General features: G+C 41.0%; 1 protein-coding gene across 1 annotated transcript in view; it reads right to left on the reverse strand.

The window, feature by feature from the left end:
* Positions 1-21320, reverse strand: part of rnf220a (ring finger protein 220a) — a 172491-nt gene that overhangs the window by 42884 nt on the left and 108287 nt on the right. Inside the window, exon 3 of the mRNA XM_046051647.1 lies at positions 2246-2375. Within this exon, the coding sequence (XP_045907603.1) occupies positions 2246-2375 (130 nt within the window). The remainder of the gene's footprint in view (positions 1-2245; positions 2376-21320) is intronic.

A 21320-nucleotide genomic window follows, 5' to 3' on the forward strand; every position in this document is an offset into this window, starting at 1 on the left:
GATGAGGTGGGTTTTATGATATGACAAACACACACACTTTCAGCTTTTATTTTATCCCATGTTTCCATTTCCTCTGCCTGTATGCAAAGTCACGCCGACACATTTTGAGCGTTTGAGTGTGTAGCAGGACCTTTCTGTCAAAATATCTTGAATTGTATTCCTTGCACCCTTCTTTTCTCCCTCCTCTCTTATTCTCTTTATTTTCTTGTGGTGTGTGTATGCGTAGGATGAGTTAATGGCGAGTAGCTGAATCAGCCAGCCACCAGCTAGCCACCATCGCGTCTCACCCCGGGGATGATGCTATTTCCTTAAATAACCGTGTGTGTGAGAGGCCGCCGTGCATATGAGGGTTTTGAGCTTCCCCAGGCTCACACAGTATCTCAGACCCACAGAGGGAAGGGTAGGCTACTAACCTTTATTTTTTATTGAAACACACACACAAATAAAGAAATGACAGGACTGGGTTAGAAGAAGACAAACAGAAGACAGAGTTAAAAGAGAGTTGGGGAAGAAACATGGAAGAAGCTGTGAAGAGGAGACAGAGAGAAGAAGGACCAGAGGACATGAAGGCATGGGATGAGGAAAAGAAAAGACAGGAGGGAGGATTGAAGAAGAAAGAGAAGGATGGGGAAATAAGGTGGCAGAAGAGGAGAACAGGCCGGCGGCAGCATAAAAGGGGAGAGGAGGAATGTGGAGGACTGGTCCAGTATGTACAGGAACAAATGGGAGGAGGTATTGGAGGTGTAAACGGGGGTAAATGAAGTATGACTTCCACGTGGGGTGACACTATCTGTTGCCCTGTCCCTCTGGGTTAATGGGGACTATCATAAAGCTGGGCCACTTAGGTGGACATCAGGTCATACACAAACACAGCCTCACACAGGCCACACAGTCACAGTATGTACACACATACACACACACACACACACACACACAGCCAGATGTGTGGTCAAGGTGAAATATGGATCCTAATGGTTGCGTCCCATCGTTAAAAGGGCTTGGAGTTGATTTATCCACCGTAAAACAGCTCATGCAACTGCCACAAGGAGAAGAAGGAGGTGGCAGTGAACTTGAGGTCACAGGTTTGTATCGTAATCCCTGTAGGAAACACTTAGTATTACGTTGACGGCATGCCTCTGCCTTCTATGCAGATTTATGGCACCAAAACCTCTGCACAGAAAGAATAGCTGTCAGTGAACCTGACATAAAAGCTGAGTTAAAGCTCTATGCCTAAAACAACACGTCCCCATACCTAAACGACAAAAGAGGTTCATTGTCAATTGTCCCAAAACAACAAAACAACCTATGTCCTTGGGAAAGTGTACATGTACAAACTTTGGCAAGTACCAGTCCAGCAACAGGCATAACGGACCCTCGGACCCATTACTAAGTCACGTGTTACATGAAATATGGGTCATAATAAGGTGCTGCACAATCAACCTATACAGCCGTTTTTTCTGGTAAGCAGGTCTGTAAACTATTCATCTTTATGACCAGGTAAAAGTGTTTGTCTTAAAAATCTTGTTTACACTTCCTGCTACATAAAGGTAAGTTCCAGATAATGTCACTTGACTCAAGCAAACTAATGATGACATATATGAAATAAATTTTGCAGCCTTTTTTGACATTCAGGCTTGGGAAATTTGCGGTTTTACAGTTAGAAGAGATATGATACCAGTTTGATTTATTTGCGTACATGCTAGATATGCAGCTAAGATATGCAGAGACCTGTTTAGCTTAGCTGACCAGAAAGATGAAAAACAGGGGAAAAGAGAGGTAGCTTCTTTCAAAAAGTACAAACAAAAGCCTTAAAAGTCACGACAGAACTCCTACGTACATGTTTTATCTGGTTAGACAGCTGGTCGCCAGGACATTCAAGAGTCAGCTGGGTTATGTTCAGAGTTACGTTAGTTATTTAAGTGAGGACCTGCTGTGTGCTGCCATACTGCGATGTATTCCTTAAAGACTTAAAGACTATTTTTGGACTATTTAGCACTAATGTCATACACCACTTTCAACCTGTGCAGCTCTTAGCCACAAGCACTACCACTTACATGTAGCTAATCCTAAATACACACACACACATACACAGTATACACACACACACACACACACACACACACATACATACATACATATACTTTTGGAGTCACTTTTCATTTGAATTTGACTGAACTTACTGTAAATGGCTGTGTGTGTGGAAGAATAAGCAAGAAACAAAATACTGGATGCGTTTGAGGCCTACCTGAGACATATGGCAGCTAGCCGCTCTATCTCTGTTTCCATGTGTTCCTGGAGCTCTCCGGGCCTGAGCAGCACCTGGCAGATGGGACAGATTGGAGCTTGGCTGTCATACAGGGACATCTTCTTTTTACCTGGAGACAAGATAGAACGCAAGCCAAAGGCAAAAACGTCAGTATGTGTATTGGACAAACATGAGCCAGACAATCATACAATTCATGTGGCCAGATTGTGCTTGACGTTAAGATGTGTTTTATTAATTAAAGTCCCCACTAATGATCAGGTTTGACCTTTTATCTGTCGGGAACTGCCTCTAGTGCCACACAAATGTTTTCTCTCAGTAACACATAACAAACACAAAAACAGCACTTGTTGTGTATTTCTTGGGCTCAAATTCATCCAATTGTGTTTGTATTTGTCGTGCCTCACACATTCGAGTTGTTGACTGGGAAGCACCTGATTTCAGCAAGGACACTCAAGGAAACGTCAGCTGTGTGTATTCTTGCTGGCACCGAGGCTTGAACTGTGGTCTCACTCCCTAAAATCACACAAATTAAGTGCATGCGCCTTATAATTCTGCTTTGCACATTTGACAAAAAAGGGTGCAATAGAGTGCTGTGCAGTCTCCATTGTGTCCTCTCAGGTCAGAGCAGATTTAAAGAAGTGTCAGCCATGGATGAGATAATGCTGTATAGAGTCTGCCAACACTACCTCACTTCATTGTCCTTGATCAGCAGGGCACAGGGTGGGGCCCACCTGTATGTGTGTCTGTGTTAGTGTGTGTCTTATTGTGTTTCTGCGGTTATGTGTGTATCGGAAAGTGTGCACTTTGCATTTTTTGCATGTTACAGTCTTTGTGCCTTTGTGTTTCTGTGTGCATACCTACAGTAGTATACATCCTACTTTTTCAAGTGTACCTTTGAGTCTGGGCTGGCTAAAAATAACATCTATTGAAAGTGTCTCAGAGCTTAATGTTGGAGGACACTTCCTGATTTCCTGTATTTAGCCAATGAAACAGGCTTTTTTTAGTCCGCGAACAATAGACTCAGCTTTAACCAGGATATCCCGTTTAGACTACTCGTCACCAAGGCAACAAGAGGACCAGGTAGGGGGACTCCCTCTGTGTCTTTGGTGTTTCTCCCTCGTTCTCTCTCTCTCACACAAACACACACACACACACAGTATATACATACACATGCACACGCAGCCCTCTGGGGACACGTATCCTTGCTCACATATTGGTCTGTCAGAACAGTTTCCTGCAAGAGAACTCATCAAGAGACAACTAGTGGGGAACTCACACACACACACGCACATCACCGCCCCCTCCCACCCTTTTTTGGAGCGTGTGTGTGCATACTGGGCTCCCATTCTCCTCAACTGCTACTTAACAGAGCCACAGCACTGGACACGTTAAGTGACTTTGAAAAATAGGTAATCGATTACTCTCTGTCCCTCTCTCTCCGCCTCTCTTTCTCTACCTTTTTTTTTTCTTTTTCCACACCTAACCCTCTCGTGCTGTTCTTCTCCAGGCTCATCCATTTCTAATTTTCTGCTCCCTACCATCCATTTATTTGTTTCATTTCTTTCTTCTCCTTTCTTCTATCTTTCTTCTCTTCTGAGATTTTTTTTCATTGTTGCCTCTCTTTTTTCACCTCTCTTTCTTTCTTCTTCCACTTTTTTTCTGTTGACCCATCACTTTCTCCTTTCCTCGCTCATCTGCTTTCTTTCCTTCTCTGCCTCATTGTGTCCTCCAGCACGCTCCCTTTAGTGTATTTCCCTTTCGATCCTTGTTTCTCCATCTCTCTTCCTCTACCCCCTCCTTGCTCCCCTTTATTGCGTTGACAAGATAATTTGAGTCATGCTAAAGCCATCGCCATCCGCCACAGCAAACAAAGAAAGATCCAATCCCGGTCTGCAGCTGATGGGGCTCTTTCTATTCCGTGGACAAACACACACACACACCTGGAGGAAATGGACGCACAAATACACACATAGGCATACACACAAACATTACCAGCACTTGATTATTTCTAGGCTTTTGTAATGTTTTATAAAAGTAAATGCTTATTTTGCACAGTGGGAGTTTACCTTTTAGCATTTCCACTTGCAGTGGTTTTCTTTTGAATTGTGGAATTTGATGTATGGATGTGACATTTATTTGTATTATTTAAAAAAGTGGTGAAAAAGAAATGTAAACGCATGGGCGTGTCAACAGAATGTCAACAATCAACAACAGGAAAGACTAAAGTGGTAAACTGCAAACACATACAACACACACTACACACACTCAAATGACACTTGCTTTGATGCAATGGAACAGGTGGAAATTCAACAGCCTGTCATGTGATAAAGTTGTCTACCAGAGTGGGAAATTATCTTTAGCTTACCAAAACATAAAAGTGGCACAAAAATATGTAAAATGTGCAACAAAATATGGTAACAAAACCCCAGCAAAGTATAAAACACAGTAACAATAAATAAATTAACAAAACATGAAATAATAATATGTGGAGCAAGATTTGCCAACAAGGTGATCCAAATTTGGTATTTTGCAATGAGTCTGCTTTTTTGCTAAATCAAAGTACCTGTCAGAAGTTTTACTTGTCATCTCTTTTGTCTTATTGTTTCTGTTACATTAATGTATTTCCTGTTCTCTCTTCTCTTCATCAAATCCATGGATTTTTCCCAGCTTGTTTGCTGTCGCTGTCTCCCCCCCCCATTTTTTTTTATCATTCTCACCCCTTGTGTTTCTTTCCTTTCCTCCCTCTGTTTCCCTCTCTCTGTCAAACGCTCCCTGAAGGAAGTGAGTGATGGGGATAGGCGAATGGACAGATAAATCCAGGGGAGGAGAAGAAGAGGAGGAGAAAGGGGGGAGAAGGGCGTTGGGGTTGGGGGGTGTTGATGTGATGTGATGTCGCACACCAGGCTTGTCAGCGCCTTAAAGATGATTAATGTCGGGGCAAGACACACATACGCATGTACTTCCCGCATGTCCCGCTTTGGACCTCACAGCTCAAACACACACACACAGCCTGAGGCGCAACAAGGGTGCGTTTAATCTCAGGGAGGAGAGGGAAGGTATGAGAGTCACAGGAGGGAGATGAGGGGAGAGGAGGATGAAGGAAAAGAGAGGGCTGGACAATAACAAGGAAATAGGCCTGACAGGACTTTTTAGTGTTGAGATTCTTCAGTGAAATGCCAGCTGGCGGAGCGAACGAAGGATGGATGGATGCATGTATGGAGGACAGGAGAGAGGAGGTGTGCATCTCTCTGACAGCCTTGATGGAGTGTAGGCTTGATCCACCCTAATGTGCCAAGATGGATCATCTCATCTCGCTTTCTCCATGACTTTCCATCCCTTCTATCTTCTATCCCCCTCCATCTGTCCTTTTGCCTCACTCTATTTCTCACAATCATCTTCCCATCTCCCATTTTCTCGATTTCACCCTTTTGTTTCTCCTCCCCGACCTCTATCTCTCTCTCTATTCTTTCTCTTTATTCAACCTGATCATCCCTCTATCACACGCTCATCTTTCACCATCTTCCATCTTTTTCATCTCTGTCACTTGATCCACTTAATGACTCTCACTGGTTTTTGTTCATGTCACAAAACAGTATGTCACCCGACTGACAGGAAGCATATCCACTGACTTTTTGTATCTTCTGTCTGATTTATTTTCCAGCTGCTGTAGTACTGACATGTACACTTTGGCTGGTCTAACTCAATCCAGACTTTGTCAGGGGAATGTTTACGAGAATCACAAATTTTCCTGCAACAAGTCGCTTACATAATCCTTTATTTGACATGCTGCTGAAAACATAAAATAGAATTTAGTACTGTAAGAGCTGCCAAACAGTTGAAATTACACAGTGAGAAATCAAATCTGCTGGATTGATGAATTCAACATAAAGTATCCTTCTGTTGTGTGTATGTCTTTGATTCTGTCTGAGTAATGGGTAGGCACTTTTATAAAAGATGTAAGTCAGCAAAGAGCCACTGAATATGATGTTTTGTGACAGCAATATAATACAGGCTATGCCTTATATTCTTCATAGTTATCATCATATGTTTTGTGTATATTACACTTATTCATTTACTTATTGTGCTCTATAAATAAATCAGCTTGAGATGACTTCATTAACTAAACAAACAACTGCTTTTGCCCTAATTAAAAAAAATAAAATTATATATAATATACACACATATACACACACACACACATATATATATATACACACACATATACATATATATATATAGGTAAATAAAGGTAAAAACAAACAAACATCATATAAGCCATACTTAACATTAAATAAGTTCTTGAATGGACTTTTATATGCCTATATGTTTTAAATAATCACACACATATACACACACAACTAGACAGGTAAATATAGACACCAGATGGAGAGGCGGAGAGAGCTAGATTATGCAGAAGAGTGGAGAGCAAAGAGGAGGAATCTATTTATATTGTATTTTTACTTTTGCCCTTGCTTTCATCCTACTACTCTTCCTTTCCTTCACTGCTGTTCTTCTTTTACATCCACGGTTTGGTCCTTGTGCTTTTTTCCCCCTTCTTTCCTTCCTTACTGCCTATCATCATTCTCTCCTTTCTTCCTCACTTCATTATTTTATTGTACTCCAATTTTATTTTTCTTCTATCCTTTGTGCACCAATAAATGTGTATGACCACTATAGGACATTTAAAATAAAATCTAGTTTGGGTTGCAGTAGCTCTTTAGCCAATAGCTGATGAAAATGTATCAAATGTCAGTCCTCATGAAGCAAGTTTAATCCCTTCTTACACTTAAAACAGTATCCTTTATCTACCTCCATTTTTTTTACATTTTCTCCCCTGCTGCACACACACATCTTCTCTCTCTCTCTCTCTCTCTCTGGGTCTCAGTGTCTCTCTCCCCTCTCCTGTTTTGCTTTGGTCCAGATGAAGTGGGAATCAATAGATGCTAGATAGCGCAGGCTCCCAGTCACAGACTACAATGAGCTGAGGTAAAAGGCCACCTCCAGAGAGGACAGGGATTGTCAGCTCAATACTCGCTCTCAATGGGGCCAGAGATAAAAAACCATTTGGGGTGTCCTCATGGCTCACTGGGCTAAGAGGTAAACCGTGTACTCACAACACTGTGGGTCCAAATCCCATTTAATGACCTGGACTGCGTGTCATCCTTTCGCCATCCCTTCGCTTTTATCTGGCCCATCATTCTTGCCTCTCAGGAAACAGGCGCCGATGTAGGACTGTTCCTAAAACCATGTACTGGCTAGAGATTAGATGAATATTGTGTTGCAGCAATTGAATCCACTCTTTGCGTTAAATGTGTCCTCTTTTAAAAAGACACAAGTATAGTAGGATTGAACATTTACAAAGAAACACACAGAAATGTCTGACTCGCCATGAACTTGACCATTTCCTAAGGGATTGAATTCACTTGTAAATTATACACACAATCAGCTAATGAGTACTGAGCATGTAAAATGGATTTAAGCACAACAATAAGAGTCAAAAAAGAGGAGGGGCAGCTTTATGAGTTGGCACACATACACTATGTTGGTGGGCAACGTAGACACACACACACACACACACACACACACACACACACACACACACACACACACACACACTGCAAGATGCCCACTCACAAAACACACAAGCACATTTCCCAAATGGAATTGCAAAGTGTCTACATGTAGAGGCTGTTTTTCTGTCCTTGAACAACTGTCTTCTCCTTGTGTGTGTGTGTGTGTGTGTGTGTGAGTGTGTATACACACACACACACACACACACACACTTTCATTCCTCCTCCTTGTTGTTCACCTAAATGAGTTTTCTGACATGCATCAAGTGTTTATGCCCGCTACCCCTCTTTTCTTGTCTCCCCCCCCCCTCCTCCTCCTCCTCCTCCTCTTTCCCCCCTCCCCTTGCCGCTCGCCCAGCCAGTTAGCTGTAACACCCGCCAACATCGGTAAACAAGGAAATCTCTCAGCCGCGGCCCGGCGTGTAACCGCATTACCGTGCCCGATAACCTCTTCAAATAATGTGCGATAAGGGGAATTTGATTTGATTCACGGAAAGGGAAAGAGGGCCACTTCTGCTCCCCCTCAATCTCTTCCTTTTCCTTCCCCTTATTTCTTTCACTTTCATTCCCTTTCCTCATTCCCTTCACCCCGCCACCGTCTCCTCTTCTTCTTTTCAATTAGCCCGAGGGTCCAGGCCTCCTCCTCCCGTCTCATCCCCCTTTACTCTCCCCTTCTCCAGAATGACACTGCCTCGCATCCACAATCAAATAAATCCCGCCAAGGTGTCAGCCTTCATTTCTACTCTCCCCTCTATTCTCCCCGACCAACGCAAGGTGAGGTGAGAGGCCCCCTTAAAGCCATCATTTCCATAATAGTAAATATGAGCCCTAAAGCCCCAAACCAGGGGCCGTATTAACACAAATGGGGCCAGCAAGGTGTGTCTGTGTGCATCTCCCAGTGAGGTGAGATGTTTTTTTCTTAAGTGAGCTGTGATTTAAGCAGGCTAGACACTAGGCTGATCACTAGCTCTGTGTGTGTGTGTGTGTGCAAAATAGATGAGGCTGTGCGGCTCATTCAGAGGACATTTGATGAAATGGAACGGGGGTCAACTTCAGTTTGCCACCTGGGCTGCGTTGCGTTGCGTTAGGCGTGTGTTTCCTCTGTCTGTCTGACCGTGTGTGTGTTTGTGCAGTCTTACTCTCTGACAATGATGCATGGCGCTTTTAAATGGCCCTCCTCCACGCCCTGCTCAAAACGCATCACCAGGCTTTTTCACTATCCCTCCCTGCCTCCCCTTGCTCCCTGGGGTTGTCACTTTTAGAAAAGCAAATGAAATGTCGGCACACTAGAGAGGAGGGATGAAGAGATGGCCTGGTGGAGGGATAGATATGGGAAAGGTGTGTGAATGTGTCTCTGTGTGTGACAAAGTGTGAAATGTAAATTGGAAAATGCATTTATTTTACATAGGACATATTGGCAAAATGGGAACATTGTGCTGTTATTCGTTCATTCTGTCATAGGGACAAGGTCTGGGACCAGTGGACAGCACTATCAAGGCCTCCTTGCTCTTAAATACAAACTTGATACAAAATTGAATGAATTTGGGAGAAAAGCAAATGACCATGATATCAACAAATCATGAATCATCATCTGCCTGGTTTTGAACATACACTGATAAATGATCTTCTGATGATTCCTCTGTGTGTGTGCGTGTGTGTTTCAGCATGCGTAATGTGGGTTTTACTCTAGGGACTCTGCTGTGAATGTGTGTGCCTATCTGAAAGACCGTGGTGTGATGTTGGTGAGGTTATCTCCAACTACTGACAGCTGTTTATTCAATCAATCACCTTGTCAGTGTGTGTGTGTGAGAGAAAGAGAGACAGCGGTGAGGGAGAAAGAAGTAAATTAATGGAGCATTAACCAAGCACTGACCCACGGAGCACAGGGACAACTAGCCGCTATAGGCTAAATCTCAATTCAAGACCCCTATCTCACACAGACACACACACACACACACACACACACCCTTCAAGTCTGCCAACGTTCTGCCGGAAAAAGATGTTTTGAATATAGATAAAAGCAAGTGTATGTTTCTGAAAGCTGCCTACAGAGTGAAACCTGCTGTATGAGTTTATGTCTCAGAAAGGGAATTTAAACACGAGCATTTACAGAATGAAGAAATACACATCTATCTATTGTAGCCTGTCATAGAGGAAAATGTTAAAAGGTGGATAAACTATACAATCTGCTCCAGTTGTTAGTTGACAGATGACAAAGTGTCGGTCATTTGAAAACCAAAAGTTTTTCTTGATGGATTACGTGATTCTTTGTGCTATTCAAAAAAATTAAGACAGTTATCTTCCCATAGTCCACTCTTTAAAATATATTCTAATTAATAATTAATAATAAATCATCATGATTAATCATTCATATTTAATGGTTTTGGAAACCTGTACATTTTAAACATTAAAGGATGGCAAAATGAAGTACTCATTACTTCTCTCATAATACTTGTTCAGTTTGATTTTTGAATGTGGAAAATACCTTGCATTTTTTCTCTATTGTGCAATGACTATAATTGTTTTACCCTTAAAGCACTAGAAATTCCTTCCTATATATTGTTTTTAGTTGACAAATAAAAGTATAATACATTTTTTGTGCTTGTTGACCTACACCCTCTCTCTTCAGCTGTGCGGAGGAGGATACCGAATGGTGAGGTGTGGGCGAGAGGCCAGTCGGCACTCATTTCCATCCCAAAGGACCTCATCACGACAGGAACATGCCGTGTCAGTGGGCAAAGAGGGACATCAGCAAGTTTGAAATAGACGCCCTGACTCAGCCCTAATCGCCAACGTGAACACACACACACACACACACACAGAAACAAGTTGTGTATGCTAAATAACAGCGAGCAGAATGTTAGAAAGCATTTTCATTCAAGCATTGTTTTTGATGGAATATTGTGAGTGAATTATTTTTTAAACAATAATAAATGTATAACAATTACATAATTACATAATACAATATCATTTATATAGGACAAAACTGTGACATTGTTTAAATGTCATTAAATATTTAATTGCAGACATTGTGTTTGAATTGACATTAGAACTTTTTAAGAGTAAACTTTTTTATCTTTCTATTGGACAAACAACATGGCTGCATGTCAGTGCAACAGCCCTACTAGTAACAGAGACAGACAAACACCTATAGGGATGTCCCACACTCCTCTATTAGCTATCTCTTTATCTCCTTCATTTAATCTCCTTTCATCCTATCTTCTTTTATCTTTCCATCCCGTTTCCTCCTCTCCTCAGATTCTCAGATTCCCCTCTCTTCTGTCCTTACTCTACCTCTCGCTCCCTCTCATTATCTCTCTCCCTGCTGCTTTCATATGGTCTAGCAGCTGAATTAATTACCAAAGCCAATTAACGTTAGATTGGCTGATGTTTTAACTAATTAGCTTTAATGAGGGTGCCATGGCTGCCTGCACTGTGTTAATTGAATCCTAACAGGGGAGGAGGTAGCCTGAGGAGGCGAAATGAGTGGGATGGATGGATGGATGGGTAGATAGATGGAGGCATATGCACACTTACACACACACAGGCTGTTATTGATAATATTTAGAGCGCATCGCAGGAACACCCACCCTGTTGTTGCTACTGGTTTATCATTAACATCATTGGCCTGTCGTACAAGACACCTTATGTATTAAAACACTCACACACATACACTCGTGAAAACCTGGAGGAAAAAAAAACAAGAAATAGGATTCTATAAAAAAGCGATGTGATTATGTCATGTCACTGTGTGCACCCCCTTCCTTTGCTGGGTAAAAGTTTGTCTTAGCTAACCGAGTTTTCTTAAAAGAAGTCATATCCTTAATATGTATCTCCTGGTTATACCTAGCTGTATTTCTTATCGCAAAACGTGCCCGGCAAAGAGGAGCAGCAGATTAAAATCTTAGCTCAATGTCATGCTGTCCTCTCTGTGCCGGATTACCTGCTGCGTACCTGAACTTCATTTTCACCTGCCTTGTGATAGTAGGATCATCAAAGATGAGATGTGAAATGTATGCATATCTGAAAGGTCCTGTGGATAAATCTAAATTCCACATTATATCATTTAGAAGGTGTGAATATTTTTATCCAGCAACACGTGTTCTGCAAGCTGGTAAACTGAATATTTCCATTGTCCTTAAAATACTTCCTGTCCCTAAACCACACCAAATCCCTTGGATAAACAGCAACAAAGGGGGGATAAACCATTAGGCTATAACATTTTTTAAAATTTGTCTTTTTGAAAACAAGTTCCAATACTGCTGTACAATGCTAAAATACAGTAAGAGCAAAAAAAAAAAAGCTAGTCCTGGTAATGGGTAACTAGCCTAGCTTAACAAAGGAGCAGTAACATGCCATCAGTCTGTTGAGGCAACCTTCAAATCACATTTTTAAATGTATGAAATTGAAGATTCTTCTATAAACTTCAATATAATACCATTAATATATATATCTTTTTATTATAAACTATAAACTTAATAGTTCTTCAAAATACATTTTATTTTCTTAAACAAAACTGACGTAAAAGATTTAGTTTGTTCCCCCACATAATCTGAATCCTGTCCAAAGGCAGAGGATCCTTGAAGTGAATCTATTAGTGAAATGCACATTTTTGACGTCACATAATCCTGCCTATTCAATCTGACCGCAAATGGCTGTCAATCAACAATATAACTATTAAGAGATATGGACCACATTAGATAAAGTTATGACATTATCCATGTCCTCCCTCTGTGTGTCTTCTCCCATCCTGCTGATCTAAAGGCATGAACAAGCGACAGATTGTCTGAGGTGGCTATAAAAATCTGCATGGCCGTGTAAAAGGCTTAATGATTTTAAAGTTACAAGAGAAAAGAGCTTGCAGTTTGTCTCATCCATCAAGTCTAGTACCGGCACCTTGGCCAAATAGCCCTGCCACCTAACCTGGCGCTTAGCAATGCAGTGCCAAATACACCCTCGCTCTCTGTCTCACACACTTTGTCTCAGTCCCTCTTAGACTAGATTATTTCTGTCTTTACTCTTTGCATGTCATTCACCTTCTCTATGTCACCTTCTATTTTTCATCAGTTTTTTGTATTCTCTTGCAAACTTTTTCTTTTGTTAACCCTTTGACCTGTTGTTGCAAACTGTAATCAATAGCCCAACTCTCTTTTTTTTTCTTTGCACATTCAGATATCAATGCATATGTTTTAGATTAAAGGTTACAGTAAATGGAGTAAATAAAGTGAAAAGAAGTAAAAATACGACAGAAAGATGGAAAAAAACGAATAAAAACATTTCCATGGTTTGAGATCACTTTACTGTCTTTTGCTCTTCCTGCCACATGCTCCTCCGAGCTCTCCTATCAGTGCTGAGGGAAAACACACATATCAAATCCATGTTATAACTATGACACACATAGACACACATATCCCTCAAGAGATATGGTCATATTGAGGAGGAGAGGGGGATTTTTATGTTCCTGTACAGTGAACAAGCACACATTGCACATTGACATCGTCATTTTCCTTCTGTACATTTTCCTTGGTCTAATTTTTCCCCCCTACAACAATGATATTGCACACTGCACAAAGGCCCATTCAAACATCATATTTTACCCTAAAGATCTTGCTAATGCATGCAAAATAAAGAAGTAAGAACTAAGAACTAATTTGAGATTATTTTACTCTGTATAATTTCACTTTTTTAAAATAAAATTATACCTACATGTTTAGGGGAAAAAAAAGTTATTTTTGTTCTAACACTGGTTAGAATTCCCTTCTTTATCATTTTAACAATGCACATGTAAAAAAGGATTTTGATAATGTTACAACATTTAGATTTATGGTTTCTATTAGAGATACTGATGTCATTCAGACACAATGCCAGCTATAAACACACAGATATACAGCAGTGGTGACAACAATAGCCCAATGTAAATCAGATAAATAGATGAAATTGAACAGTCATTCAAACAACCCCATTCAACTAAAACCTCATGAGCCCTTTGTACAGCAGATGCTATTGTAGGTGTGTGTGTGTGTGTGTGTGTGTTGGGTTGTCAGCGATTGAGAAGAGCCTATTTCCTCTTGCTGAATCCCCGGCTCTAAATGATGGATTGATATCTCTCTCACTGTGGATTATATGTGCATATGTGTGTGTGTGTGTGTGTGTGTCACTAGCCCTCTCAGCCTTTAGCTGCCTCTCCTCTCAGGCTCTTATCAGCTCTTGTCACAAACAGAGGATAGGGGATAATCCTTCATACAAGGGGAGCAGTCTGGCCTTCCATCTATCTAGCTGTCTGTCTAGCTGTCTGCTATATTACCCCTCTCACCAGAGTGTCACCGGAATAGAAATCAAACAGACACAAAGCAAACTTCCTGCATCTCAGTAATCTCTGTTGGAACAACTTAGATGGCAAGTTTGATGAGAGCAAAACTTGCAGTTATTGCTACAGAGTTTGGACGGATTGCACAAAGTCTGCTGCAGATGTGGTGTAATTATCTTCACTGACAATAAACACTTAAGTTGAGATTTTATTGACGGGAATTCTGTGTTTTCCTTGGGTGTCAGTTGTCCCAGTTGGAATAAAAATGGACCACAGGACCCTTTGGAAAATAACTGCAACCCAGATAATGAAAACTTTCTGAAAAGTTCCTGGTCAGGCCTACGCCCTGGGGTGCTGTGTTGTGGTTTGGGTGCTTGCCATGTCCTCATGACAGTGGGTGCTGTGGGTCACCCTGAGTTCCAAGAATCAGAGTGTTCTCTGGCACCAAAGTGGACAACTACAAGGGTTTGCTTGTGAAAACACGACTTTCACAGCATTTCATAATGTCACAGAGCATCATTTACCACTCACATAATATCATTTATACGAGCACTTTTGTTCTAAAATGAGATTTTAGAGACCTATAAAAATAAAAATAAAATAACAGGAAAACATTATGACAAATTGTTACCCACACTGACTTGTACCACTTGAGAAAAGACCCATTCCAGATGGAAAAATCCTGTTGTCTTATTCTGGTTTAGCCCAAAATACATGAAAACTCTATAGCCGCATTACATTCTTTGTAATGCCTCTCTCTGCAGCCCTGTCTCACATTCCTTGTATAAATAATACAAGACAAAATAAGGAAAAAAGTGTATGTGAAAAACGCATCTAGGTGCTAAGACTTGATAGGAGCAGACCAAAGATGTCTATCTGCTGGAGTGGGGTGTTGCACAGGTCACACCTGAGGCTATTTTGTGTACGAGTGGGTGGGTTTGTGCATTTGTGACAATCAGATAAAGTGTGATTGCATCACGCAGCTGCAATTGGACATCATTGTGATGTTTATGAATCGGCTATCTGCTCCACAGGCCTATCATCTCTTCCTCCGTGCCTTCCCTCTCATTTCCTGTCTTCTCCTTTCCTTCCACTTTGGTCCTCCGTTTCTCGCACTCTGCATGGTGATATCCCAATGTCCAATAGAGGGGGATGTTTCTCTACACTTTGCTCTTGTGTGGGTCCGAGGTAACATTCTATAAAAAGTTCCATCATTTAGTCCTCACCAGGAGTTTTAAAATTATATTGTCTTTAAAATATGAGCCAAATATATGAATTGCATAAATATTACATTTCCCAAAGCATTTTCAAGTTTTTATATGTATTGTGGTCTACTAATGTCAAGAAAATAACTTATTGCAGCACATTCTCACTTTCTCTCTTCACATGTTGCCCTCCTGTGAAAACCATCTATTTTCAAATTTAGTGATTTTGATGATTTTGATGATTTTAATTTTTTCAGATGAAATTAAGGACTAACCGTTATTATAAAAAAATAAAAAATAAAAAAAGATGCCGGTAAGAAGCATGGCTTTCACAAGAAAATGTCCTCATCCCTAAAAGGAACACTCAAAAATTCAAAATCAACAACGTGGTTTTCAGTGAAAAGCCTGGTGGCAGTTTCAGGTACACTTAAGATTCTGTGAGAAATCTTGAAGGCTTTCAACACCAAACACACAGACACACACACACACACACAGTTAAGGGGACAGCATCTCTCAAATCGATAGAAAATTAAAGAGACTGAAATTGTTTCAGCTCACACATTAACCCCTCTTCTCTTTTTTCTTTACTTTTCCATCTTTTCTATCATCCCTCTCTCTCTCTCTTTCTCTCTGTGTCTTTCGCCCTCCCCTAATAGCCGGTGCCAGTGACGACAACAGTGTTTCAAACAACTTGAGTATAGGTTTTAGTGACAGAGAGAGAGGAGATGTGTGGGTTTTTTTTTTGTTGTTTGAGCTTTAAAAACTGCGAGAGAAGACAGAGTGAGATGGTCGGAAAGAAGGGACGGATGGAAGGATGGGGGCAGTAATAGCACAGAGACGACAGGGGCTTTGAATACTCTCGCTCTGGACACACGCACAAATACACACAAACCGTCTGGGGACTCAAATCTCAGAGCAATTTTCAGGCCGGATGATTGGCAGCTTGATGCGTATTCTTCCCCTACAAGACCGGCTGATAACTCCAGCTATCCCATTCCCTCCCTCTCATCTCTCGTTCTCCCACTCTCACCATCTTTTTTCTTCCTTTTTTTTGTTGCTCTGACTCTCTCAACACCCCCATCCCCTGACCACCTCCTTCTCCCCTCTCTTATCCTTCTTTCCATCCTTCTTCCCCCTTCTCTGTCTCTCTCTCTGGGCCTGTTGTGGGGCTATTACAATGACAGAGGCGATAAGGGACATTTATCACATGTGCGGCGGGGTGAGCGAGAGAAAGCCCTCAACAGGTCTAGGGGGAGGAACACACAAACACACACACACAAATGTCCCTACACGCAGCATTGAGACGTACAGAAATGCACACACACTGCATGCACGCAAATGTGCAAGCACCCGTGCACATAAACACAGACAAATAAATAAACAGTCAGAGGTTGCCCATGCTTGCACACAAATGCATAAACTCACACACACCCACACATCCACACACAGTGTAACGGCGAATCATCCTTTTCCCCATTTTGTATTTTGCAGTTGACTGAGGCCAATTCCCCATAATTCAATACAGTTGAAAAATGAAACCCCGGTAAATCGCTACAGCGATTTTACAGATCCCCGCTTATCCTCATAATTCATTATATCCAAACTGTAACAACATTACATTTCATTTGTAATGCTCCGCCTGCCTCAGCCATTGCCAATTGTTATATCTTATTGTTTTCCCTCTCCAAGGGGGAGAAAAGTGAGTTATTGGGGGAGAAATGGCGGCTGGCTGGGTGGCGCAGCTTGCTCCTTCGCTGCCTACATACCTGTCTGTTTGTCTCCCATGGCTGTCTATTTATTGTTCTGAATGTCTCTGGGTCTGACTTGTCTTCTGTCCATCTGTCTGTCTCACTATAACTAACTGGCTATAATGAGAATGCACATGCAATGCTATACTTAGCACAGGAGAAGTTGTTGTTGTTTTCATCGTGGGCAAGTGATAATGAGCCTATTGTTTGCAGCCTTACACACACATAAACACGCACTTACATAGACTGACTGGACTATTGTTTTTCAGCACCGTGGTACTGTCAGATCCACAGCTGGATTGGTGTAGGGCAGAGACTGGGACAAGGGTGGTATGAGGATGAGGAGTAGATACAGAGTGAGGAGAGAGGGTGCATGTTGGTGGATAGGAAAGAGGACATGAAGAGAGAGGGATGGCAGAAGGAGAGATGGGTTAGAGTGGAATAAATAGATGAAATTAAAGAAAACAAAGGTGGGGAACTAAGATGACTAAGTATTGATGGCGGAAGTGTTGGGATCTCACAATCTTAAAATGTAATTAAAGTATCAAAAGTGAATGTACTCATTATTCTGGCATCTGTCAGATATTATCATAGATATACAATAGAGATATTATACCAAAATTGTTGCACTTCCTGTTGTACTTGTATATGATATGAATGGGTTGTGTGCCAAATATGAAACATGAAATTATAAACTAATATCAGTTCTACATATACCCATCTTTGAATTAACCAGCATCCAATTTTGGAATAGCAGAGAAAGAAAATGATACCCTAAAATGTCTAGAAAAAATAGTAGTTTTATCATATGGGATTATGCACTTTACAACCACATAGAAAACCCTCACTTTTTGTTTAACTACCAAACTCATTGGAGTTCTGCTTGAAAAAAACCCTGAAAAAACAGACCTATTTAAGTAGAAATAAAATCTGCAATTTAAAGCATTATACTGCAACCCATGACCTTTTGTTAATAATGCAAAGGAACATCCATTCACACATGGTACTGTGTGATGACTTGAGAAGGGCGTTTGCAATATTTACAAGTTCAAAAAGAGATTCTTCAAATAGGGAAAAATCACTTGGATCAAATACTGGAATCGCCATTAATCTGAGAGCTAAAAACATGCTTTGATGTCTTTCTTTCTCTCTCTCACACACACACACACACACACTGAGACACTATTCCTCGTACAGTCTCCCATTTATCACAGCTGTAGCCACTCTCCAGCCCTGCCCATGTTACTGTACCCTGTCACACTGCTGGCTAAACAAACTGCTCCTTGATGTATGAGGACCTACACTGGCCATAAACTTATTCACTTTTAACTAGCATGCTACCGGCTTGGCCACGGCCAGACATCACCTTCACTGTGTGTGTGTGCGTGTGTGGCGTATGAAAACTGCCTGTGAGAAATTAACCCCCTGAGTACCGCATTATAACTCACTCCTCTCTTTCTTTCCTCTCTCCTTCTCCTCCTTCCCTCCCTATCCATCTATCTTTATTCCTCAGCCAAGGCATTAGTCCTGCATCTATTACCCATTAGAGTATGTATGTGTCTTGGAGAATAGAGGAAATGGCTAGTGGAAGAAGACAAAGAAGACGAAGAAGATGAAGACGAAGAAAGAAGAAGAAGAAGAAGAGGTCTTCCTATCCTGTTTCCTGTGAATGAATGGTGAGGAAAAATGTGGATATCAGTTTTAATGATCTTCTCTTCTTTTCCCCTCTTTTAATTGAGTACATCCAGATAAGTCAAGAGGGTGTAAAGCTATAACCAACAGTAGGTTTATGATTGAGTTGGCGCCCTAGCACATGTGTCCACCTCCAACACCTCCCCTTGTATCTCCCTATTCTCCCATGATGCTTTGCTGTTTTATTGACTATATATATTTATTGTCTCCAGTCTGTCTGGAGTCTATCTGAGGACGCACTAATCTGGCAGAATGCGATTAACGATTAATTGATAACTGCAGCGTTATCAATAGCATTGCCTCCACCCCATTGATGCACAACACATACACACACGCACAGCAGGCAGCCATTAACACACACTGGCGCAAACATGCAAACAAGCACAAATGAAAGCACACACACACGTCTTCCCCACCGACACACATCAATCAGCACCACCTAGTAAAGGTTAATAATGTAGCTTTTTCCAGCGCTTTATGACTGCAGTGAGTTGTAACTGCATGGACCCTGTTCTTATCAAGTAGTAAATTCATTAGTGGCTAACACACCTGGCTAGGGCAGCTCATTTAGTTCTGACAAACAAGATTAGAGGACAAGAGGGGGCAAGAGGGTGGATCTGGGCAACTATGAGATCATAGGACATTGATAGGCTACGCAGGAAGACACTGTCCTTTTATTATCACTGTAATAGAAGAAATGGTCCTTTGGTTGAGCTCACAAGAGAGATTTACGCCAAGGCAATGATAGGTACAGAGTTGCTGACTATTGTCATGAATATGTTTTGCACATGTAACAGTATCTGTGAATGGGACTGTTATGGTGACATATGAACATGTGTTTGGTTTGTAAATACTAGTGAATACTGGTGGATTAGCAATAGAACATTAGCAATTAGCAATTAGCATTAGCACTTGACATTATCAATTCGTGGTAAGTGCTATGTTACTAAACTAATTAAAGTGTTAGTATATCGTCACTAAAGCCCAGTTTAGTTTGGTTAACGCAACTTTATGTAAGATTCGATACACTGGCACCCCTACAGTTTCAGAGTGCAATTAACTTGTCGTAAATAAGGAGAGATGTCATTTGTTATGATTACTTATGATCAGAAATTAGCGAGTTGACAACTTTGCTAACACAACCTAACATCAAACAAGTGCAAAAACTCAAGACATAGCAGCTAAAATTAAGTTACTTACTTGTTCACCCAGCTTTTTATTTCACAAAGCTCTCGCTTCTGGTATTACCCAGCCAGCAGAGATACACAGGTAACAGAGAAACTACTAAGCCAGCCAGTAAATAGCTATGGTTAAAGAAAATATTGAGATTTTCAACCTGAAGGCCTACTGCTGGTATCGAGAGAATTGTTTGGAGAGAAATGTTTATTGTATAGCCTACGTTTAATGTACTTTGGTGATCAACATGTAATCTGATTTAGGTGCAATCTACACATGTAAATGTTTACAGTTCAAGTGTGCCTGACTAAATATGTTTTGCACAGGTAACCCCTGTAATTCAATGTGCTGCAAGTTAAAATGTATTTGTCAAGAGGAAAGAAAGAGTAGTGGACAAGCCGGATTATTTCATTTAAGTGCAATAACCCTTACGCACACACAATTTTCTTTAAACACACACTGCTAACCCAAATACAGCTGTACTCGCCTCTTCTTGTTGAGTTAAAATTGGCAAATATTACCTGCTGTGTACAGAGGCAGACAGGCTCCTCCACACACATACTTGCGACACCATTGTTTAAAATCACAGATGAAAAGGATGCCAGCTAGACATCAGCAGACAAATAAAAAATCAATCAGTCACAAGGTGTCGTCATTAGGGCTTATCATGCACACAGGATGTGACAGGCCTGTGTCTCTGTGGGCGTCTGCTGTTGGTAAATGCATACACATACCGTACATACACATGGACAAAACATACACCCACACCAGCATAGAGTCAGCTGAAATGTGCACACAGTTAGCATCACACAAAAAAGAGATGTAAATATGTGCGTATTATACATACCCACCCACTCACACATACACACACACCTCAGGCACAGCACTTTGCACTGCCACAGCGTTGGGACTTTCAAATGTGTCTCATTTCCATTACAGAGCGTAAGCAGGCTGGCAAAAAGGGTAACAAACTGATCAGTTGTGTACACGTTTACACAAATAAGAGCATACTGGAGAGACCACTAGATACGAAAATGTAGCTTTAAGCAAAGTAGAAGTTCTTTTATTCAGTAAATGCAGTCTTAACATACAGTATTAACAGCCATGCAGGCGCTAGATATGAGTAATTCCCACTGACTTGAAGACTTCTTGTGACATGTGACACTGAGTTGAAGCAGAATTTTGCTTCTGTTCAAAAGCTGAATTTTGTTTTTTGTGAGTCTGAATTTTAGTCAGAATTCCACTGACAAAAGAAAGAATTATTAAATGATTTGATTGTTGTGTTGTACAGCTTAATATCTTTTTTATGCACAATAATGGCACAATTAAAAATATATATGGTTGTATGTGTTATAT

The sequence above is a fragment of the Micropterus dolomieu genome, linkage group LG06, assembly GCF_021292245.1.
Source record: "Micropterus dolomieu isolate WLL.071019.BEF.003 ecotype Adirondacks linkage group LG06, ASM2129224v1, whole genome shotgun sequence".
Classification (NCBI taxonomy): domain Eukaryota; kingdom Metazoa; phylum Chordata; class Actinopteri; order Centrarchiformes; family Centrarchidae; genus Micropterus; species Micropterus dolomieu.